At 48.5% G+C, this 20,473-nt stretch overlaps 2 protein-coding genes and 2 long non-coding RNA genes across 7 annotated transcripts; 2 read left to right on the top strand and 2 right to left on the bottom strand.

Annotated features, from left to right (window-relative positions):
- Nucleotides 1-248: 248 nt before the first annotated feature.
- rassf3 (Ras association domain family member 3) lies at nt 249-16,998 on the bottom strand. Of its 3 annotated transcripts, none has more exons than XM_086102897.1 (8): nt 16,506-16,998; nt 13,196-13,341; nt 8,868-9,032; nt 3,390-3,497; nt 2,953-3,144; nt 2,786-2,873; nt 2,321-2,436; nt 249-2,077 (listed from the first exon to the last, which is right to left on the bottom strand). In XM_086102897.1, the coding sequence occupies exons 1-8, from the start codon at nt 16,996-16,998 to the stop codon at nt 1,925-1,927; spliced, it is 1,461 nt and encodes a 486-aa protein (XP_085959023.1). In that variant the 3' UTR covers nt 249-1,924. The 3 variants fall into 3 exon arrangements, with proteins under 3 accessions (XP_085959023.1, XP_085959024.1, XP_085959025.1); XM_086102899.1 differs by lacking the exon at nt 16,506-16,998 and adding an exon at nt 14,989-15,204 and having other exon boundaries at nt 251-2,077; XM_086102898.1 differs by lacking the exon at nt 8,868-9,032 and having other exon boundaries at nt 250-2,077.
- Nucleotides 5,517-7,900, top strand: LOC147186422 (uncharacterized). Its single transcript, XR_015099165.1, has 2 exons — nt 5,517-6,060; nt 6,523-7,900. It is a non-coding gene; the product is annotated as an uncharacterized LOC147186422 (long non-coding RNA).
- LOC147186420 (uncharacterized) lies at nt 15,780-17,220 on the top strand. The gene is made up of 2 exons (XR_015099166.1): nt 15,780-16,395; nt 16,514-17,220. It is a non-coding gene; the product is annotated as an uncharacterized LOC147186420 (long non-coding RNA).
- Nucleotides 17,221-17,437: 217 nt separating this feature from the next.
- LOC147186419 (uncharacterized) lies at nt 17,438-20,124 on the bottom strand. Of its 2 annotated transcripts, none has more exons than XM_086102907.1 (7): nt 20,023-20,124; nt 19,077-19,434; nt 18,678-18,797; nt 18,396-18,475; nt 18,166-18,327; nt 17,941-18,054; nt 17,438-17,877 (listed from the first exon to the last, which is right to left on the bottom strand). In XM_086102907.1, exons 1-7 carry the CDS (start codon nt 20,044-20,046, stop codon nt 17,836-17,838), a joined length of 900 nt encoding a protein of 299 aa, XP_085959033.1. In that variant the 5' UTR covers nt 20,047-20,124; the 3' UTR covers nt 17,438-17,835. The 2 variants fall into 2 exon arrangements, with proteins under 2 accessions (XP_085959033.1, XP_085959034.1); XM_086102908.1 differs by having other exon boundaries at nt 18,396-18,472.
- Between the last annotated feature and the right edge of the window lie 349 nt (nt 20,125-20,473).

Genomic DNA, 20,473 nt, shown 5'->3' with positions numbered 1-20,473 from the left:
TCGTGTGCTTATTAGTATAATTATGTATATATAATTTATATACAGATATTACTTCCGCTAAATACGTAACAAAGACCATAATCTTTTTCTTTTAAAGGCTAAACGGCGTTTACCTGTTGCTCAAAACGTCTAACTTGACTACTTGGCGTTGCACGTGTGGAGCCAAAGGGGGCGAGGCTGTGAATTCAGAGCGAGGTCAAATTGAGGTCAAGAGGAGGACTTTCTCAAACAAAAACACTTTTTCAAACAAAGATAAACGCATTGTTCTTAATTTAAATGTCATTTTAATAGCTGCACAGCTCTCCTTTCCAGCGAAAGGTGACCATCACAACAAAATACAACTTTTTTTTCTGCAGATGCTATTGAACGAAAATAGAAAGGCACTGCTGAGGTTTTCTGAGGGACTAACTTCTTCCTTGAATATGGCTTAAAGGCTTTGAAATCAGCAATAAATCAACGTCCATTAGAATTGGGATGACAAGCTGCGCGACGTCTCTCGTCGCCTCACACTTGTTGAATGTCCAGTTCCAAAACAATAAAACAGCCTTTGGATCACACGTTGCCAAAGTAACACAATAAGAACTGATTCAGTGTATACTGTACTCTCTAAATGGCTGCATACGAAAGCCATTCAAAAAAAGAATAAAAATAGGATTTGAATTGATCAAAACAAAAAGTTAACATCGCGTACAAAGCCCCCCCAAAAAACAACCCATCGACCCTGTATTTCAATCATTTAAAGCGCCCCCCAAAAACAAAAACATAAGACTTGAAGTTGATACAACTGATGTCAAGTTCAGCTTACAATAACACACCACGGGTGATACGCGTTTCCATGGAGACGTTCAAATCAAATACGGAAGCACAGAAAGGCCAAAATAAAAACAAACTTGCAAATTATACCATCCAGCATTAAAAAGAAAACTAGAAAAACAATCGCCTAAATGCCCCGTTATCTTGACCTAGCCTGTAACCATCTAAAAATGTCATAATGCCCTCTTTCGTTCTGCTTCTGACCATTCGGTGCTTCCGTGTAAAGCCAGTGTTTAATAGACATAGAAATCATTTAAATAAAGCTCTATTCGATATATTCTGCATCTACTATTTTTTCCTTTTCTTTTTTTGCACCAGGCAACACCACAAAATAATCTTTGGTTACATCGAGCGAATATAAGAAAAAGAATACAACACTAAGAGAGACAAGTTGGAGTCGTCGCTGCGTTTGTCTCGGCGAATCACCCTCCATGGCCTCCACATTCCTCACAAAAAGTTGGGCGAAATTTCAGGATGAACCGAAGATGCGTAGCTTAAGGTAAAAGCACATTTTGGATTCAAACTAAAAATACACTCAAAAGCCCAACTTCACACACATTTCATGCCTTATTTCTCTTGGCTGTTCATCACAATTGCGTCATCCCACCCAAAAAGAGGCGTGCAGCGGGTGTTCCTTGACAGATCATCAGCGTTCGCTTGCCAGATGGGACGAAAGCCACGGTGTCGCCAAACGCTATCAGATGCTTTTCGGTCGTCTATTGAGTGACGTTTCTATTCTACTTTCTCTATTCCGCGTCATCTACCTCCTGAATCCGCTCCATACAAAGCACAATCATCCCGAGGGCGTGATCAAGTGTTCCATCAAATCCAACTTTCTCATCTTCCCATCTTAACTTCTTGCTCTTTGTTGTTCTCCTCTTCTCTGCTTGGTGATTGTTTCACCGCCTGTGCTGAACTAAAATGAAAACGCTCCACCCATATAAATTAGGAAAATAAAATCTGTGCAGAGTGTAGTGAGGGAATTAAATAAGTCTTCTGTAAGCTTCATGGCACATCGGTCCGAAAAGTCCACACGCCTCTTCTTCGCCACGTTATGGGGGGGGGGGGGGGAATAACGCCATGCTCCTGGGGCGGGTGGCTCTTCCAAGTTTTATGGGGCGCCTCCCCGCACCTCTCGCAGCGCCTCCTTCAGTCTGTGGCGGTAGAGGTTGTATCGACGCAGCAGCGCCTCCTTCTGTTCATCCTCCTCCTTGTCCAGGATACGCAGGAAGTTGCGTAGCTCCGGGATGGAGAAGGCGTCCCACTGATGGCGCAACAGTCGCAAAATCAGGAACTCCCGCGACAACAACACTGCATTTCAGCACCAACAGCGGCACCTTGACTTACAAGTTGAATTTGATCCGTAATTTATTTGTGAGGGCGCAATTGACGCTCCCCTGAAAAGGTTTCTAACGGCCTATGGATGCCAACCGAGCACTTTCCATGCAAACAATTGGTAAGTCAAGGAGGCAGCGTTGGGTGCACGGCGAGCGTGAACGAGCATTACCAAGACTTCCCCGGTCTGTTGCTCCCGCAGGACGAAGCCCAGCGTGTCGTGGTCGGGTCCCGCCACCAGACGGAGAAACAGCGGCTGCTCCCCATCTGACAATTTACACACGTACACTACACACGCACCCACGCACAAATATGGTTGGTGGTGAGCTGCTTTATTGAACAACGCCACTTTTCTGAAGCCGTCGAGATCTTTTTTTTTTTTTTTTTTTATTAGCCACTAAATGCTCATCAAAGCTGAAACCCTAAACTAAATCACCATCTTTCAATTTACAGGCAGCATTCAACATCATGCCACAAATTAAGATATACTTTATTTGTCCATATGCAACTGGTATAAGGTGGATGTGCTATTTACAATTTATATTGTATATGTACGGTATGTATAAAATATACTCAGGCACACATGCCATGCCCTGCATGCACACAGTCACGCGTGTGCGCGTACGGAGCGTCTTACCCTGCTCCTCTCGCCGATATCGTTTGTACAGGGCGTACTTTGCGGGGTTGTCGGCGACGGTGAATTTATTGAGCAGGGCCACGATCACCTGAAGACAGCAAAAAAATGACTTTGGCGCTTTGGACTGTCGGCTTTGGAAGGACGCTCCGAGAAGAGATGCTGCGCACCTGTCTGACGGTGTTGTGTGAGCTGATGTGCAGGGTGTTGCTGACTCCCCTCGGCAGGTAGAAAGCCTCGCCGGCCCCCGCCGCCGCGTCCCCGCTTCCCGCCGCCGGTGCCCTCCGGCCGGCGCGCACCGTCACCGGCCTCCGCAGGTCCATCTGGACCTTGATGAAACCCGTGTACACGCCGCCGGAAGCCTGAGCCCAACACAGAGCCGTCAGCGGCCCGCTGACTCGAGTGCGTCAAGGACAGATGGCCTCGGAGGGCCGCGCGCCGTCGGCCTTTTAATCTCATTACTTCATTAGAGGCCCCGGGTAGGAGTTTGTGCGTGTGAGCGTTTGCGAGTGCACACAACAAGATCAACAGGACGTCATACGGAAAAGGAGGAAGCGCGAAAGAGCACGGCAAGATGAAACGAAAAAGACGGAAGACGGATGCTCACCAGGGTCATTTTGAGGTGGTCTCTGGTCAGCGTGTTGTACTCCTCGATCTTCTGACTGATTTCTTCTCGGCTGAACTCGGTGCGCAGCTTGCTCTCCTTGTCCACATCCTGAGCACAAGTGCAAAACCAAACGTCGCCATTAGTCAGTGGCAACAAACGCCACCCCAATACGCAAACGCAGACGGCGGCCCACAGCGACAAAGCTCGGATGATGCCAACGGAGACTTCGGCCGTCTCCCAAAACTTTTGTCCGCCGTCCGCTTGCGCTTCAGTGTCTCCATTGCCACAGCTCCTGTCAACTAAATGGATGATCCAATCAACTAGTAGGCTAAAACTAGAAGTCGTCTTACTAAACAACAAAAACGGTCTGTTTCAGACAGTTTTATTGCTGACTTTTGAGTGTGTGTGGCTTTTGCAAGGCGGGGCCTGGCCTGGTGAGTGACGCGGGCAGGTTAAAGCGGAGTTGACGGTAAGCGCAATTACAACGTGGTGCGCTTGATTTTAGACTAAGCTATGCTAGCATCTCGCTAACGCAACGCATCGAAGGAAACTTCGGGGCTGCCACGGTACCGGTCGAGATCATCATGTGGCGTGTTGTGCATCCCCGCAGGACGTGGCCACATGACGCCACACAAACGCACCCGGCACGCTGTAACGGAAGCCAAGTTTCTGGTTTTATTTTTTTGTGTGCGTGCGCGTTGTCTGCGCTTAAAAGGGCAACACGCTGTTCTGCTCGATTGAAACACACACACACACAGCAGGAGTGTGCTTGGGATGGGATCCTTATATGGCAAAGACGCAGCTGGAGGAGCACCGCACGGGCACATTTGCAAACGCAAACACGTGGTGTGCGTGAGCCCTTTTTTTTAAACTATTGACACACATCAGCCTTTTCATCGGAGGACAATAACCTGCATAGGAGGTCGTGGAAGCAAGCACGCTTGGCTTCTTCTTTGGAGAACTGCGAGTGAGAGTCTTCATTTTCGCAGTGACGCGACGTGATCGCCTCCCATTTCTTTCCAACAAAAGGAGATGCTAAGGCTGCGTTTCATTCCGTTTAACAGCGGGTTCAAACTACTCGGCTGGGGAGCGTTTCAGTCAAAGCCACCTTTGGCCAAAGGCAGTCAAGAGTCATGTGAGCTCACAGTCACGTTTTAATCATCTCACATATGCTAACCTTGACGGCTGAATTCAGTCTGAAGGCTGGATGTCCTCTTATCTTCGCTCACACACACACACACACCTGCGGCATCGCCGCCTTTTATGTGCCTGTCTGCACGGAAACCGATGAAGTCATCACATGCCAGGCTACAATACGCTCCGCCACGCTGTGGGAACAACAAACACTGTCTTTGACCTGCTAAAATGTAACTTTAAACAGCAACCCACTTCTGACTTCATGTTATTTATTTACTTTGGTGTAAAAGTGTCCCTCCTCCTCCTGACTATGTTACTTCCTGTTGCGTCCACAGGGGGGAAGTCAAGATGGACCACACCTTTCCACATTCCTCCATTATTTGGTGAACACAGACACACACACACACACACACACACACGCTTCCATCCAAGAAACTGAGCAAAACAATAAAAAATCCAGAAAGTAGAAGTGAAAGCTGCCAAATGAAGTGCAGACCACAAACAAAAAAACTACAAGCGACGCAGTCTACTGACACAAAGCCATAACAGACTGCCGGACCACCCAGCAAAAGAAAGGGAAAAAAAAAAAGGCTCACGAGAGTAAAAGGGGAGAACCTAAAGCAGGAAGACGACACGGGTGGGCAAGAAGAGTAAACATCAAGACCAGACTAAGGAAGTCGGTCACCTTAATGCAGCCATTCACAGCGAGTGTGCTGCGGGAAGCCAGACAATCTCACTTAAATGTTCCAAACTCGGGCTTCAGCTGTTGAAGATTTTTTAAACGGTTAAAAAAAATAAATTTAAAAAAACCTGCAGGTGAGTTGCCACTCATAGTTTAGTTTTTCTGTGATTTGGGAGTGTGTATGGCTTTAAAAGGGGAGGGAGGGCAGCCTGGTGAGTGACGTGGGGGTCAGCGAACGACGGTGCAGAGCTAACTGACTACGAACAATGTTATCGTTGGTCCTCCATCTCGCCCAGTGGCGTGTAGCGACAGGCAGACCAATTCGGCGATGGACCACTAGATGGTAGAAGGTTCATCGTGTGGACTGGTGCGCCTTGAGATCATTGCCAAGTAAAAACATTTGCCCTTGTGCAAGACTGCCTTATGAGGAGACTCAAATGGCAAGCGAGTCACATCTGACGCAAGCGCCATCATTCACGAGATCAAAGGCACGTTTCTAATAAAGCAACTTGGGACGCACAGAGCGTTCCTGAACATCTCAACATGGCAGACCGTTTGAGTCTCCCTTCTGGAAAACGTCTCGACAGGCAGACGCGCCGATCTGATCGAATCACAAAGATGTTCAAAGTACGCCCTGTGATTGCCGGTGACGACGACGGCGGCGCTAATGTCAGTCATCCAGCGGCGGGGAAAACCCCCCTTGAACACGCAGCCACAAGTAAACCAAAACACCAGCTGACGGATGCTCCCGAAACTGCACGAGCGCCACCGCCATCATCATCATCATCAACAACGGACGACAGACGGCACCCCGGGCAATTTGTCGGCCATGCCGAGGCGCCAAATGACACGGTGAGGTTTTAACTGCGCTTTTGCGTCGCTTTCAATCACTAAGCTTTCCGTGGCGTGCGTCTGCTGCCGCCCTCCTCGAGCCACTTTAAGCTCGGGGCACGCGCTCTTATCTCTTTCGAGCACTGCGGCGCAGCCGCTGTTGAGGATACAAAGACACCTCTTGCGTTTGCCTGGGAAACCTGCAGCAAACAAACAATCTCGTAAACCGTTTACATAACCCGTCATCAAAACCTAAGGTCGGAAGCAAATAAAAAAAAATCTAAAAGAGCGGAGGCTGCATGCTCACAAAAGCAAAGAACACGGCCGAGTGCAAGCAACAGGAAGTGACGTACAATAGACAGATGGAGGAAGGAAGGAAATCTAGAGCGGGAGAATGTGAGACGGGGCATGGAGGATGATCTCACAGGGTTCCGCTGTAGTCCAAGATGTTAAGTCAGTGTTTTTTCTCATGTCCAATTTTAGGCCCTAAGCGCAATGGCACTGGCGTTGGCGGACGACGAAGGCGTGAAAAGACGCAGTCACTGATAAGAGCACCGCCGGATGGAAAAACTGACGACGGAAGAATGAGGTGGAAGGTTCTGGGCCGTGATGATCGAAAAGGGGACGGGGGAGAAAAAAAAATAAAAAAGAGGAAGCTTGAAAGCAATACAAAGATGGGGCAATATGTCCATGGCGCAGGCACGCCACCACCCTGTCTGGCAATCGCCCTTGCAGACGAAACGCGCGAAACACGCACTTGGGCCCGCAGAGGCGATGCGCAGATAACAAATGATCTCACACAAAACCGCTCGCTTTCATGTCCCCAAATACCAGCCCAAAAAAAAATAAAAATCACCGCCCCGAGTTCACTGAGTTTTTGTTTTGGGGTTTTTTTTGCAGGCCAACCAACTAGTACGGGAGTCAACGTCCTCCGCGTCTTTATGAGACCACCAGGGTGTTAATGATTTACGTTTCAGCTCATCTATCAACCTTGCTGCTTGAGCTCTGCCAAATTCACCTTTGAATACGTGGAAATGTTGGCAAAAAGGAGCAATTCACTCGAAATATTCTGCTTTTGGGCTTTTTTTTTTTGGTTTGTTTTAACATCAGCTGACTTTTGCCTGGTTTTGTGAGGAGCACACCGACGACGAAGCGGACCAGCTCCCGCTCAACACACGCACGCAGCATGCTAGTAAACCACATGAAAGGGCCCAAACAAGCGGTTGAGATGCGCCAAAACACACTGCCATGCATCACTACGATCAGAAAAACCCACAAACACGCACCAGTCTGTGTGAGCGTGTGTGTGTGTCATGAAGATACGGAAGATCGTCTGGCAAGACACACACACACACGCGCACAGCTGTCAGTCAGTGTGACATTTGCACACAGAGACGCCTTTGTACACGGAGCTTGACAATGTGTGTGTTATTTGTAAGATTTTCTCCATTTTGTGTCTTTGCGACGGGATTTAAATGAACCGCTTGTTTATTTAGTTCCAGGGCATTTCCACCCCCCACCCCCTTCTGTTAACGAAGAATGTGACAGTGATGTTCATTTGAATGCGCTCTTTCGGTCTCTCAGTGTTTCTTAACGCTCCCCTTCGCTTTATTAAATGTCACACAAAGTTTTGCCTTCGCCCGGGCGACGTGCCGATTAAAACCCGCCGAGTTTTGCTCAGTTTGTAGGTCGTGTTGCTTCATGTGTGAAAAGTAGAATCTTGAGAATCACCCAAACATGTGTGCTAATTGCCGTCAGACGGTTTCACATATGTTAGCATTAAGCTCGTGGGCTTATGATCGATTGAAGTGGATGGTTTGCTTGAAGGGTGGAATTGGGGCGAGTAAAACTATCAAAGGAACCTCTCTTTCTTAATCACAGATTTTCATTCCCCGCCGTGAGAGCACACGATGCCCTTTAACTGCATAGACGAACAACACTCAAGAAGTCACAGGCAGTCATTTCACACAAATGCTGTCTGGGGTCCCAGCCCCCACCGGGGCTGTAATTAGTGCTGGCGTGGGGGGAGGGGGGGGGGGCTTCTGACCGCCAAACGACGGCAGGCGTCCCACTGTGGGCCCGAGGCCACATCTTAAGGGGGCGGCCGGCCGTGACCTCCCTTGGGGAGAACTCTGTGGGCCGCATTGTGCGTGCACACGCGCGGTTGCATTAAAGGGTCTGTTCGGGATGAAGGAGCGCACATTTGGCACACAGATTTCCACAAATCACTTTCCGTCACAGCCTTGAGATCCACAAAGTGTGCAAGAAACCAGTGAGCATCCTGGGAATGTGTTGATGCATTACCAAGGATAACACGCAGTCCATGACCTGAAGGCCGCACGCTCTTCTAGGACTTTACAAGCAAAAACTACATTTCGGGTGGAGTTCAGTGAAAAGTCATAGTAACAGCGGGCAACGTGATACTTTGTGGCCACCAGACTTTCAGGTTCAACATGAATGGGGCACGGGTGGGATGGGGCGTTCGTAACCCTCAAAACTGGTTGCTCAGCGGTACTTGTCACCATGCAATCCAAACTGCGTTGGACATTTGATCCATTGAAGAATGACTGACACATTCGTGACATTTGGAGGTATTATGGAAAATCAAATAGACATAGTATGGAAAGATGAGGGTAATCTAGCGAGTTCGTCCTTCAAATTAACAGGTTTATCACTTGACTCCTGCGTTACTAGGAGTGATGCTGGGAGGGACAGGTGGAGCCCCCCCCCTTTAAGTCCATTTAAAATGGTGGCGCTTCATGTCTGTCTTCAGACGTCACGTCAGAACGTTCTACACGGAAGTTGGCGAGGTGTACGTCAATGTTTACCTTGCTCTCTGTGACTTTGCCCAAAGGTTTTTTGAAAAAAGAAGTCCTGGCCGTGAAAAAGTATTCCTCGGAGTCGTCCTCCAAGCTGCTGTAGCCACTGCTCATTGTGCTCTTCCACGTCATTGGCGAGGACAATCTTCTCGTCTCCAACTCGGCCGCATCAAACTACTTGCCGGTAAAAGAAAAGTGGCCATTCACTTGAAAAGTAAACTAAAACGTAGTTAGGCGCAGTTCAAACGCTCGCTTAGGTCGACGCTTGCTTGTTTCGCGATCATTTCCGCCTTCCAAGCCGCTCACCAGCCTTCCTCCTCGCCGTCGCTCCGCTCCGCAGGCGCGACTCATTTAACCGTCCCCATCTTTGAAAGAAAAGTGCCACTGTTGGTTTTCACACCAACATACATTCATCGAAGTTTGTAGACTTTCAAATCGATATACCTTGGGGAAGTTGCAGTTTCACCTTGACGAGGATCATTGGAACAGTTGGTGCCGACTGTTAGAAACTCAACGCTCAAGAACGTATACAGTAAGACCACGCCCTCTACGAGAGCTATCGGGTAGACCAGCCAATAGCAAACAAGCGACCGAGTCCCCCCCCTGATACATGACGACCAACCAATCAGCGCCCGGATAGCTGTTGCTGGAAACACCACTCCGGAAGTAACCACAATATTAAACCGTTAAAAAAATGTCAGACTAAGTGAAAATTAACCAGCGCAAAGGCCAGAGGCAATGCAGTTTTCTTCGGAAACTGATACATCAGGCGACTGTGTAATTCTGCATATTCACAACAAGGTCTTTAAACACACGCACACACGCGCGCGCACACACACACACACGCGCGCGCACACTACAGAGAGGAATACGGTTACCCACGTTCCTAAAATAAAAGGTCAGCAGCAGTTTGCCACAGCTGTGCGTGCCACTGCTGCAACATTAAGCATTGCATGCACTCACTCACAGAAGGATACAACAAAGTTTTCTTCGTCATCGTGGCCACTTCACACCCATTTGCTGACTTCAAATGATGTCACAATGAGACTGTCTGAGTTGGAAGACTTCATTCTTACTGGGCTGACACCTGGCCTTTATTTCACTACGAAAACAGCCCACACAGGTGCACTAAAAAGCCACAAGCCACAAAAACACAGGTTGAGCAAGTTGAGGTGCGGAACAAAATGTGCGTATGCACTAAATCATGCAGAACACACCAGCACCACCCCAGGAGATGTTTCGAAAGGCGTTCATTTAAAAGGGCCAAAAATATACGTGGCACAAAAGGCGCAGCCAAGCCGCCATCCATCGTCTTGTCTTTTCGCCAAATCCAAAACACACAGGCGCACACAAGCTCGTGTAGACACTGGTGTGCACACACACACGCACACACGCTTCAGATAAGCAGGCCTTGCTTTTGACCTTTCCCTTTGCAATAAAGAATACAAGACAGAAGAAACAATTCTGTCATTCATCTGTGCAACAGTGTCTGCAAAGTGGGACATGTCATTTGTGGTGGGGGGTCTTTGTTGGTTTTTTGAGGCTGTTCCTTTTATTCACTTTAGCCTCAACGTGAAAAAAAAAAGTCGTGATTTACGGTTGTGTGTGCGCTCCCAGGTGTTGAATAACTGAGATCTCCTGCCAAAAGGCCTCAGGAGTTCGGAAGCCGATCTTCAAAGTGTGTGTGTGTGTGTGTGTCCCTTTTCATTTGCCTTTTCCCTGACATGTCTATGCATGTTACGTTTTGCATGCAGCCACTATGAAACGGAATTATCCTTGACCCCTTGGCAGATTTACCCTGTGTAGGACTAATAAAGGTTATCTTATCTTAATTTGCTCTGTTTTGAATATTTTGATTGGCAGGAAGCGAATCTCAAACTGAGGTTTGAAGATAACAGCAAATCCACACAAAGACAAACACTTATGCGCACACAGAGCGAGTCTCAGGTCCCACCCTGATAGAGATCATCGTTTCTCTTTCGACCTCCCCCAAACCGAGCTGGAAAAATCACTTTTAGGGCCGAGGTGTGGCCTTTCCTAAAAGTTGTGCAGAAGCAGGTTAGTGGCCAAGGTGGAGCTGCGAGGGGAATCCTGCGGCATGGAAGCCCAGCGGGGTGACCCACATGTCTGAGTGGAGCTGCAAGCCAGCCGGCGATAGCCTCAGCATCATCTGCCAGGAGATTACATTTGGCGGATAAACCAACTGCCAGCCAGGCAGGGGGGTGGAGGGGGGAGACGCAGGTCCGAGCCCGCCCTCACCAACACGCCATTCAAACACTTGAACGAAGCCGTCGTTTATGGAAGCAAAGAAATATAAATCAGAACTCTGGAAAGTCCTCATTTCACCATAAGGAGTTCTTATTTGACCTTTTTAAAAAGTTTGATCATCTCTGCGATGTCATGATCGGAAAGTCAGTTAAAGTTGAGATAAAAATATTGCTCGACGTAAAAAAACAAAAAGATGCTGCAAAGCAGTCAGCAGCGCGTCTGTTGTCAAAACCCGCAAAAAGGGAAGCTTTGTCTGTCCTGACCCGCATGCGACCCGCTTAATCCTCAAAGATTATTCCTCAGCGTCTGCCATAATTCATGTCTGACACACTTGCGCACACACACACGCACAGTGGACAACAATACATGTGCACAGTTCAATTGTGACATATTTGGTGTGCGGAGGACATGTTCTTGCAGGTTGCACACAGTTTACCATCTCAATGAATCTTATCGCTCCAAACACAAAAGATGCCCGATGGAATACGAGCCAAGCCTGAACAAGAGTCAATCTTCAAAAGAAGCCCAAAACGTTTAGGGAGCCAGTGAAGGGATGCCAGAGTAGGAGTGATGTGCTCCCTCTTACGAGTACCAGTCAAGAGGGGAGCGGCGGCATTCCGGACCAACTGGAGACGCCTCATGGAGGATTGGCTGACAAAGTGCAGTCATCCAACCGGGGTGTGACAAAGGCACGAATGACTGCTTCAACGTGCTGTTGGGAAAGGAGAGGCTTGACCTGAGCCAGCTGGCGAAGATGAATGAAGCTGCATTGAACAACAGCACCAATTGTCCAGTCCAATTTCAAATCACAAATTTGAAGGAGCGAACTCCATACTAGATGTGTGTCTGCCATGCTAACGAGTGCGCACGCATGCAAGCCGCTCAGCATGGTTGGACGAGCCGGGCGGACGTCACACGCTCACAACGTGCGCTCTGTTGACACGTGATTACATTCGCTCCAACATCATTCAGTCATTAGAGCAAATCCAATCAAGTTGTTGACTGAATGAACAAATTGACCACTAATGGTTGCGGCGTGGCTGCCGTGCTGCTAAATATGGAAAGCACAAACCGACGTACACGAACGCACGCATGCACCGCACGCAGCAAAACCGAGGAAGTGCACATTTTTAATCTTGGTCTTGCTGAAAGGGGAAAGCCAAACAAACACGACCCACCTCAACCATTCCATCAGCACCTGTGAACTCCTCCTCATCGCCATCATTATCATCGTCATCATCACTATCATCCAGAGCTCCACCCTCACCCCCGGGCAGCGCTGCAATGTGACCCTTTCGAGGGGTTGAACTTTGACCTTTGGGAGACAAAGCACCTGCTGCCCTCGTCATCAGTTTTGTCGACCTCTCACATCAATCGATTGATTCCTCCGTTGCCAAAGCAGCATACACGTTGGAAGAACATAACACTCCCTGCAGCGTGAGCAGTGTCTTTGTCAGAAAATGAACTCACGCCTTGTGTAACGCCTGAAGCGCGTTAACAAAGCAGAAATATACACACACACACACACACACACACACTCGCCTTCCAGGAATCACACACACATGCTCACCATTCTTAAAGACTGACACATGATGGGATGTGTGAGCTCACTGAGAGGGAGTCCACTGGTTTACACAAGCAAAACACGCATTCACACACGCTTGCGCTCACACACACAATGTTTGCCAAACAGAAAACAAAACTACAATATAAATACATGTTTTCCTCCTTAGATGCGCTAAATGATGTGGCGCTTCTTTGACAAACATATTTTTTTAATACAGTTGTTTCTAAATGCATCTCTTTTAAGAATATTCTTCGTTAATTAAATATTTTCCCATTTAAAAGAATGATTTTCTATTTTTTAAATAAGAAAGCACAGCGGTCAACCTATGCGTGTGAATCTGTCGCCCTCCTGTGGCTCTATACGGCATTGCAAGAAAAAGTCTGTTTGTATAGATGGATCATTTTTATCTTTCTAATTTTTAATCAATCTAAACTACAAAAAACTATCTACTTAAAGTGAGCCTTTGCCAGTGAACAATTAAAAGGTGACGCACACCACTCACATGCGTTGGCGGCGCGGGGTCGTCGTGGTTGTTGTTGAGCCGGTCCTGAGTGACGGGCGACGTCGCCAGCGGCACCGCGACCGCGGCGGGGTGACAGTCGAGGCTCACGCGGCTTCGACAGGCGGCGTGACACGCGTACTTGCAGCCTGCAAACGCACAAGCGACGGCGGATCAGAATCGCACAAATTTGTGAAAAACACACCTCGTTCCCCGGATTCTCAGTCTGCATCCGTTTCAACTCTGGACCACTCTGCCATCAGAAATAAAATGCATCTCGGATTTGAAGATGCTCACTTCCAAGACTAAAACTTGGCTCAAGACAAAAAACAAAACAAAACACAATGCTGTCCTGTCCTATAAATAGTGTGTCTCACGTGTGGTAAAACGGAATGGTATATGTTTTGTTGTTCTTGATTTTGAAAGTGGTCTACATTGTGTACTGGGCTGTGAGGTTGCCATTGAGTGAATGCTTGATGTCTTAAACTGTAAACGCAATATTGGATGATTGAGGATTAAAATGTGTGGTTTCTTTGGCCTTTTTTAACCGGACGCCTATTTGACATTTTCTATTGTGCTGCGATGTTTCGGAAGAACCCAAGTGGGCCCGGAGTTCAGAATTAGCATTAGCCACATCACATCAGCTGCAAGCCCGTCCCTCGGTTGGACTGCATTGTCCCTGTCCACGAAGGATTTCTTGATCACTTTCCACCGCTATGACGGCGGGTCCCCAACTTCGTTTGGCAAGTGGCCGCCACGTGTGCAGGTAGCCCATTGGCAGGTGGGGAGAAGCGCGTGCAGATTGGGCGGCCACACTCCCTACCTGCTTTTGGCACCTGTCGTCCATCCGCGAGACTGCACAAGGCGCCACCCATTGCCCGCCTCCACCAATCAATCACGTCCTGGAGGTCGCTCGCCCGCTCGCTCGTTCCCAACCGTCTTTCTGCGTGATGGGTCCGGCCGCCACTGTCACTGCGTGCGTGCGCGGGGCCCGCTGTGCAGTTTTGCCGAGTGGGCAGTTTGCGAGGGGAGCGCTGAGTCATGCTTTCTGTGGCCTGGCCGACTGACGTCTCCTGTTATGACTGGCGGGCGTCCGTCGGATTTCACACACCAAAGAGCGCAGCTTACGTGGGAGCGGAAGCGACCCCCCCCCCCTCCCCTTCTCTGCAACGTGGAGGCCATCGTTTTCATTTGGGGAGCTCTTGGGGTCAGTGGCACAGCACACGGAGGGGTTGAAAGGTCGCCGGCCGTCAGCACTTCAACCGACCAAAACTCCAGCAAAATTTAAGCAATTTAGCCCCCGAAGCCGTTTCACCTGAGCAACAAGAAATTTGGCAGAGGTGTCCATCGCAAGTGGAACCACCAAAAAAAGTCTTAAGCAGCCATGGCCAAAAACCAGGGTCAGTCTGCCACCTTGGTATGAAGCAAAACCTTTGGGCCTCTCTCTTTCGGGGATCGTTGCTGCCTGAAATTGTGCTACAAAAGTCAAGAGTCAGTTTCACTTAGTAACCAGAATTTTGGGGAGGCACGTCTACCACAAACAAGACCCACAAGAAAGACTCAAGAAGCCAAAAAGCCACAGGAGGCCTGCCATTAAACCACAGTTTTGCGAGATCATTCCCAAGGATCCCCGGGCCCAATCTGGAATAATTTTCCACTTAACAACAAGAATTTGGGTCTGGGAATGTCTATCCCAAGCAGACCCAGCAAATAAATCTCACGAAGCCATGCTCCAAAAGACACAGGAAGTCTACCATGCGTGTCGGTTGAGGGGCTCCTTAAAGATGGAAACTCACCAGAGTTGCGCCACAGCGAACTGACCTCCAGTCGTCCCGAGCGCCTCATGGTGGCGGGAAAGTGCAAGAAAAAGCCCGATATTCTCCGGAGAGTCCTCCCAAAGTTTTTAACGAAGCCCATCATGCCGCCCTGACGGAGGCTCCTCTGCGACGCCGCGTCAGCTTGGAGCAACCGTCCATGGTCCCAGTGCGTGCGTGCGTGTCTCTCACAGTCGACAGCGGCACCGCCCACCTGATACACACTCACATGCCGACCCCCGTTTGTGAGGGTCAGCTGCTTCCCTTTGTTTGTTCAGCCATTGTGACACTTGGGCTCCACAAAATACACACCCGCACACCCACACGCACATTTTGTGGGAAAGTTTCTCACCCGCACTCAAAATTCTACGTACGAGTGGACCTCGGGAACCTCGACGGAACTCAATCCCACAACGAGGAGCTTTAAGCTATTTTAGTCCAATTTGAAGCTCTTCAACTCACTTGCACATCATCCCTTGGTACGAGGATGCAAAGCATTCTTTTTGTCCAACTGAGGCTTCTCAACTCACTTGAACATAGTTCCCTGGCAGGAAGATGCCACAAGATGGCATCAAAACAAAAGTTGCGTGTTTTATTTTATTTATTTTTTTTGGTAACTGAAACTTCTCAATTGACTTTGGCATAGTCTCTTGGCCCCAATGCTAGAAAATGGTGCAACACTTCTTGGTACAGCCTGAGCACAAAAAAAACAAACAAAGTAAAAGGACAGGTTCAAAAAAATCTGGAATATTTCACAATCACCTCGAGCGTTTGTTAATAAGTGAGCAACTCGGGCCTACGTTGAGGCGCTCGCACAGAACCAAGAGTCACTTTTTTCTAAGGCAGTAAAAGGTCACGGTACGTAAACAAACTTGAGTCGGGTTCGAGGAATTTTTGGTCAGGCCGGCTTTCCTTTTGGACTGGAGCCGGTCGGCCCGCATGCCGACGGCATTCCAGGTGGCGCCGTCATATTTCGCGTCTCTTGTCGCAACTCATCTTTGGGGGAATTCGTTTCCAGGTCGGTGACGGAAGAGTGGAAAGAAAAACGTCATCCTGCTGTGGTTATGTCGTTAAGTTTGACATTTATAGTTCAAAGAAAAATAATTGACATTTAACCCATGCGGTCTAGTTTTTTTTTCCAGCTTGTTCAAAATCATTTTGGGCGAGGAACAAGTTGAGATTTCATTTCATTTTTTATTTTGCCTATTGACTGCATAGTTTAACGAACATCCATCTTTGTCGCGAGCCTGAAATAGTTATTCGATATTGTAATTTATTTTTAAGAATTTCATTCTATCCAAAAAACACCTACTTTTTCGCCTCATAGTTAATGAGCTTTCAAAAAACATTGATTGACCTTTCGCCAAAGGTGAAGATAAGAGTCAAAAGGTACAATTTGACTTCAAGAGGAGTATTGCTCTGTTTAAAGAGCTGAAGGTTGTGAGGAAAACGCCCAGATTTTTTTGTTTGTTTGTTTGTCGGTACGTTTCATGACTGACCTGCACAGGTGAGCCCCTTCTGGAAGATGTATTTGCAGCACACGTCGCACCAGGTGCCCTCCCCGCCGGCTCCGAAGCTGTGGCCCTCCCCGGACTCCTCCTTCACCCGGGGGTCCCTTTCCCCGGGGGTGAAGATGGTCCTGACGTCGGGGGGTTTGAATCCTTTCTTCCGGCTGCGGGGAGGCCGCCCGGCGTGACCTTCCTCCCGCTCGCCGCCCCTCAGCTCCGGGCTCCGCGGGACTCGGCCGCTCCAAGCCGCCTCCAGACTCTCCAGACGGGGAGGCTGAGGGGACAGGTGCCGCCGGACCACTTTGACCATCGCGCCCTTGTTGCCCTTTGGCAAGCGCAGCCTGGCGCCCGGTGGCGGCGACGACGACGTTTCCTCCGGAGAGTCGCTCGGTGCCGGCGCCGTTCGGTGGGCGTCAAGTCCGGGCAGCCGAAGGAGGTCGGCCCCCGGGACGTTCTTGCGAGCCCCGTGGTGCATCACCTTCATGGTCGCGGGCGGACGCAGGAATCGTGAAGCACGCGTCTGGGTTTCCTGGTCGGCGAGCAGGTTGAGGGAGTCGGCGCGGCTCAGAACGAGTTGGATCTCATTTCACAGGCGGCCGCAACACGGCGGGCGCTTGAAAAAATGCTCACTTCAAGACAATCCTTTCAATCGAAGGCACGCGCTAACGTTTGAGAATAGGATGAATAAATAACTTCATTGGTGGAACTTCAGTTTACAATTCGGCATCAATCGTGCCCACTCTTAAGTGTCTCATTTGGAGCATTTACGCAAAAAGTTGCCTGCTGCCGCACGATGCTGCCGTAATTCTTGTGACCACACGAGGGTGCTGTTTTGCAAGTCTTCAAATGACACCCTGCAGTGTTCATCCTGAAATACAAAATCACATCGTCACTTTAAACACAAACAAATCAGTCCGGACAGCTTCATAGGTGGATTTTTTTAATGACGTTTTTCATTGCTCAGTGTACATTTGTTCTGACAAGCTAGTAAATCAACATGCGTACCTGACACACCCGCCTTTGAAAATAGATAATTCCATTTTAGGCAAAAGTCACCACACAGACAAAATTGTGTTTCACATTAGATCCCAAAACATAGACCACACATCAGAAAGCTTTTGTGCACTTCAGATTTATCCTAAAATGTAATCTCAACCTTCTCCCGAGTTGGGGCTGTGAGATGCCGCGTCAAGCCGTGCAAAGTTCCCATCCAAAGAAGACAAGAAGCACTGGGGAAAAAAAATATCCATCGCGTACGAGCGAAACACTGAGGCGCTGCTAACGGCGCAGAATCCGGCAGCACTGGCAAAGATTGCGGCCATCATTGGACGTTGTCGTCGTCGTCATCGTCGAACGCCGCCTCCTGCAAATGAATCAATTTTATCAAGATTTATCAGAAGTGCACAAGAAGCCAAGTGTGACTTACGTAACCGCCTTGCTGCTTGGCCCAGGAGGAGAAGTGATTCTGAAGGTAGGTGGCGCCGTAGCCCAGCAGGCGGTTCATGGGCAGCGTGTTGGCGGCAGATAGACGACTCGTCACCTGTGACAGCGACAAATTTTTCTGAATACACTTCCATAACAGCGAATCCTGATTTGTTTTGGGAGTCACGCTTGCCACAGGTAATTTCAGCGAGCGAGAGCAAGTTTTTACCTCGCACGCGACTGCCATTTGAGTCTTGGGCGACGTCTGCGGTCCCGGCGCTTCGGGGTCAGCGTTGAAGAGCCCCATCCTCTTCAGCAGCGTCTTCATCAACCTCTCAAAGAAGCCGTAGTTCCAGAAAAGCTGCGTGGACCTTAAAGCTTCCTTCAAATCCTGCGGGGTGTGAAAGCGGATGAAAACGCAGCAGAGTGGGAAAGGAGATTTTCAAGATGGAGACTCACCTTTGTCACCATCTCATCAAAATTGTCTCCACACTCCCTCAGCAGGAGACCAAGCAGCTTCTCCACGTTGGCGTCCTCTTCTGGTGACAAAACACACATCGATTGATGTCACCCACTCACTGTTCTGATTGAGTTTTCTTTTTTTTTTTTTTGGGGGGGGGGGGGTCTCTCACAAAAAGCTTCCATTGGCAACTTTTCGGTTCGAAAAAGCAACCTGAGTCCTCGTGCAGATGACTCACGAACAGACAACACAAGGAACCATCGTTGCCAAGCCCCGCTCACCATCATCCGGCGAATCGGTCTCCAGTTCCGGGGGTGCGAAGGGGATGTCGTCGGCAATCTCGGTCAGCCTGCTGGCCACCTCGTCCATCTCCTCTGACTCGTTCAACTCCACTGGAGAAACTTTGTACACGCACAATCCAATAAATGCTCAATCACGTATTCCTTTGTCAATGATTTGTCCATGCTGGTTAAACGGATGCGTTTGGTGCGAGAATAAAGAAAGAAAACCGAGGCAGACTCAATTGCGAGGAGCTAATTGCATCTGTTTCTCGCTTTGTGTTTTGTCACAGTTTTGGTGGGCTGACTGACACGTTTTTACTGGCTGCCTCCCTGCCGCAGCCTCGTTTGCTTATTGTCACAAGAGGTGCACGTCTCAAATTAGGACGCTTGCTTCCTTACCGCTTTGAAAACCTTCTTCGAAAACAATGTTTTCAGCCTCGGACCCCTTTGGGCGTTTTGCTGTCTGGGGCTTGACGCATACCAAAATGCTCGGCAGAATTTTCCACTTTATCTTCTTCTTCTTGGTCTTTGTCGGCGTGGTTTCTTCTTCGCTCCGGTCCGGAAGGGGACCTTGGTCCTTGAAGACAAATTGGCTCCTCTTTTGCCGCAGCCGCTGTCTCTTCTTGGTGTACGCCATCAGGAGGCGAAACTCCAGCGTGTTTTGGAGGCTGTCTGCGTCTGAGCTCGGCCCGCTGAGGTCATCGTGGTTGGCGAAGGGGTCGTGAATTTCAACGCGTGCGTTTGCCATGCTGCTTTGCTGCAAAGGAACGCAAAAGTAGCTTTGACACACAAGAAAGAAAAGATTCAGAGCATACAACAAGTGAACATCGATTTCGCAATCCATTCACCTCCAGAGTGAATTTCTTTAGTGTGTTGTCTCCCTCTTGTGGCGAGAGAGGCAATAACACGACTAGAGGTAATAAAACTCACGTCTTGTGACTTTACCGAAACCACCAAACATATACGTCACCAATCAAGCGACAAAACAAATCAACGAACTGAAAGTTTTCTGAGAGGATGGGAAAATATGCAATCGTCTGCGATACAATTAAGAATTTAGTTGAACCTAAACGACAGCACCACCATTCAATCAGCAAGAAACATTTCACTTTGAGACAAGATCATTTTTATCGTCAAGACGTTAGAATGGGGTTACAAAATAATGTTTAAAAAAATAGATGAGGTTTAGGTAGGAAACGTTCATTCATATGGCAACTCGTTGGAAAAGTTTTGACAAGTACGTGCGCAATCACGAGACGTCAGCAGTTATTATAAATAAATGCAGTGTTAATAATTAACGAAATAAATGCTCCAGTCAATGGTTAAAATGAAACGAATTACTCACAGAACACGGGGACCTTTTTGTCATCTTAAAGCCTTCAAACAAGTCCAAGCGAGACACCTTCCAATAGCCTCGCTTCTTTCTTCCGCTCACTTCCGCTTTCGGTGATGCGTCACTCCAAAAGTGCCGTGCGTACTACGTCACGGAGCGTCACGACGAAGATCCCACCTGAATTTAAACTTCCTGAATTTAAAATTAAACTTCAACCAACAACAATCAACCATGCTGCTTCATAACAAAAATAGTGAGTATAACTGCAACAGTAGTGGCGAACAAAACAAACATAAGCTACTCCTTGCTTTATTTTAAATTAGCAGTCAACAAAACGAAATACTTCACCTTGGACGGGCTGATTCGGCTCCTTCTCTCAGTAATTATGTGTCCAGTCTTTAAGAACACCCTCTCTGACGGGACAGATGTTGCGACAATGCACAATCTACTCTCCATTACTTTG

This window comes from Hippocampus guttulatus, chromosome 22, assembly GCF_054856545.1.
Source record: "Hippocampus guttulatus isolate MCC_2025c chromosome 22, RoL_Hgut_1.0, whole genome shotgun sequence".
In the NCBI taxonomy this organism is placed as follows: domain Eukaryota; kingdom Metazoa; phylum Chordata; class Actinopteri; order Syngnathiformes; family Syngnathidae; genus Hippocampus; species Hippocampus guttulatus.
This window is presented reverse-complemented; position numbering and strand designations above follow the sequence as displayed.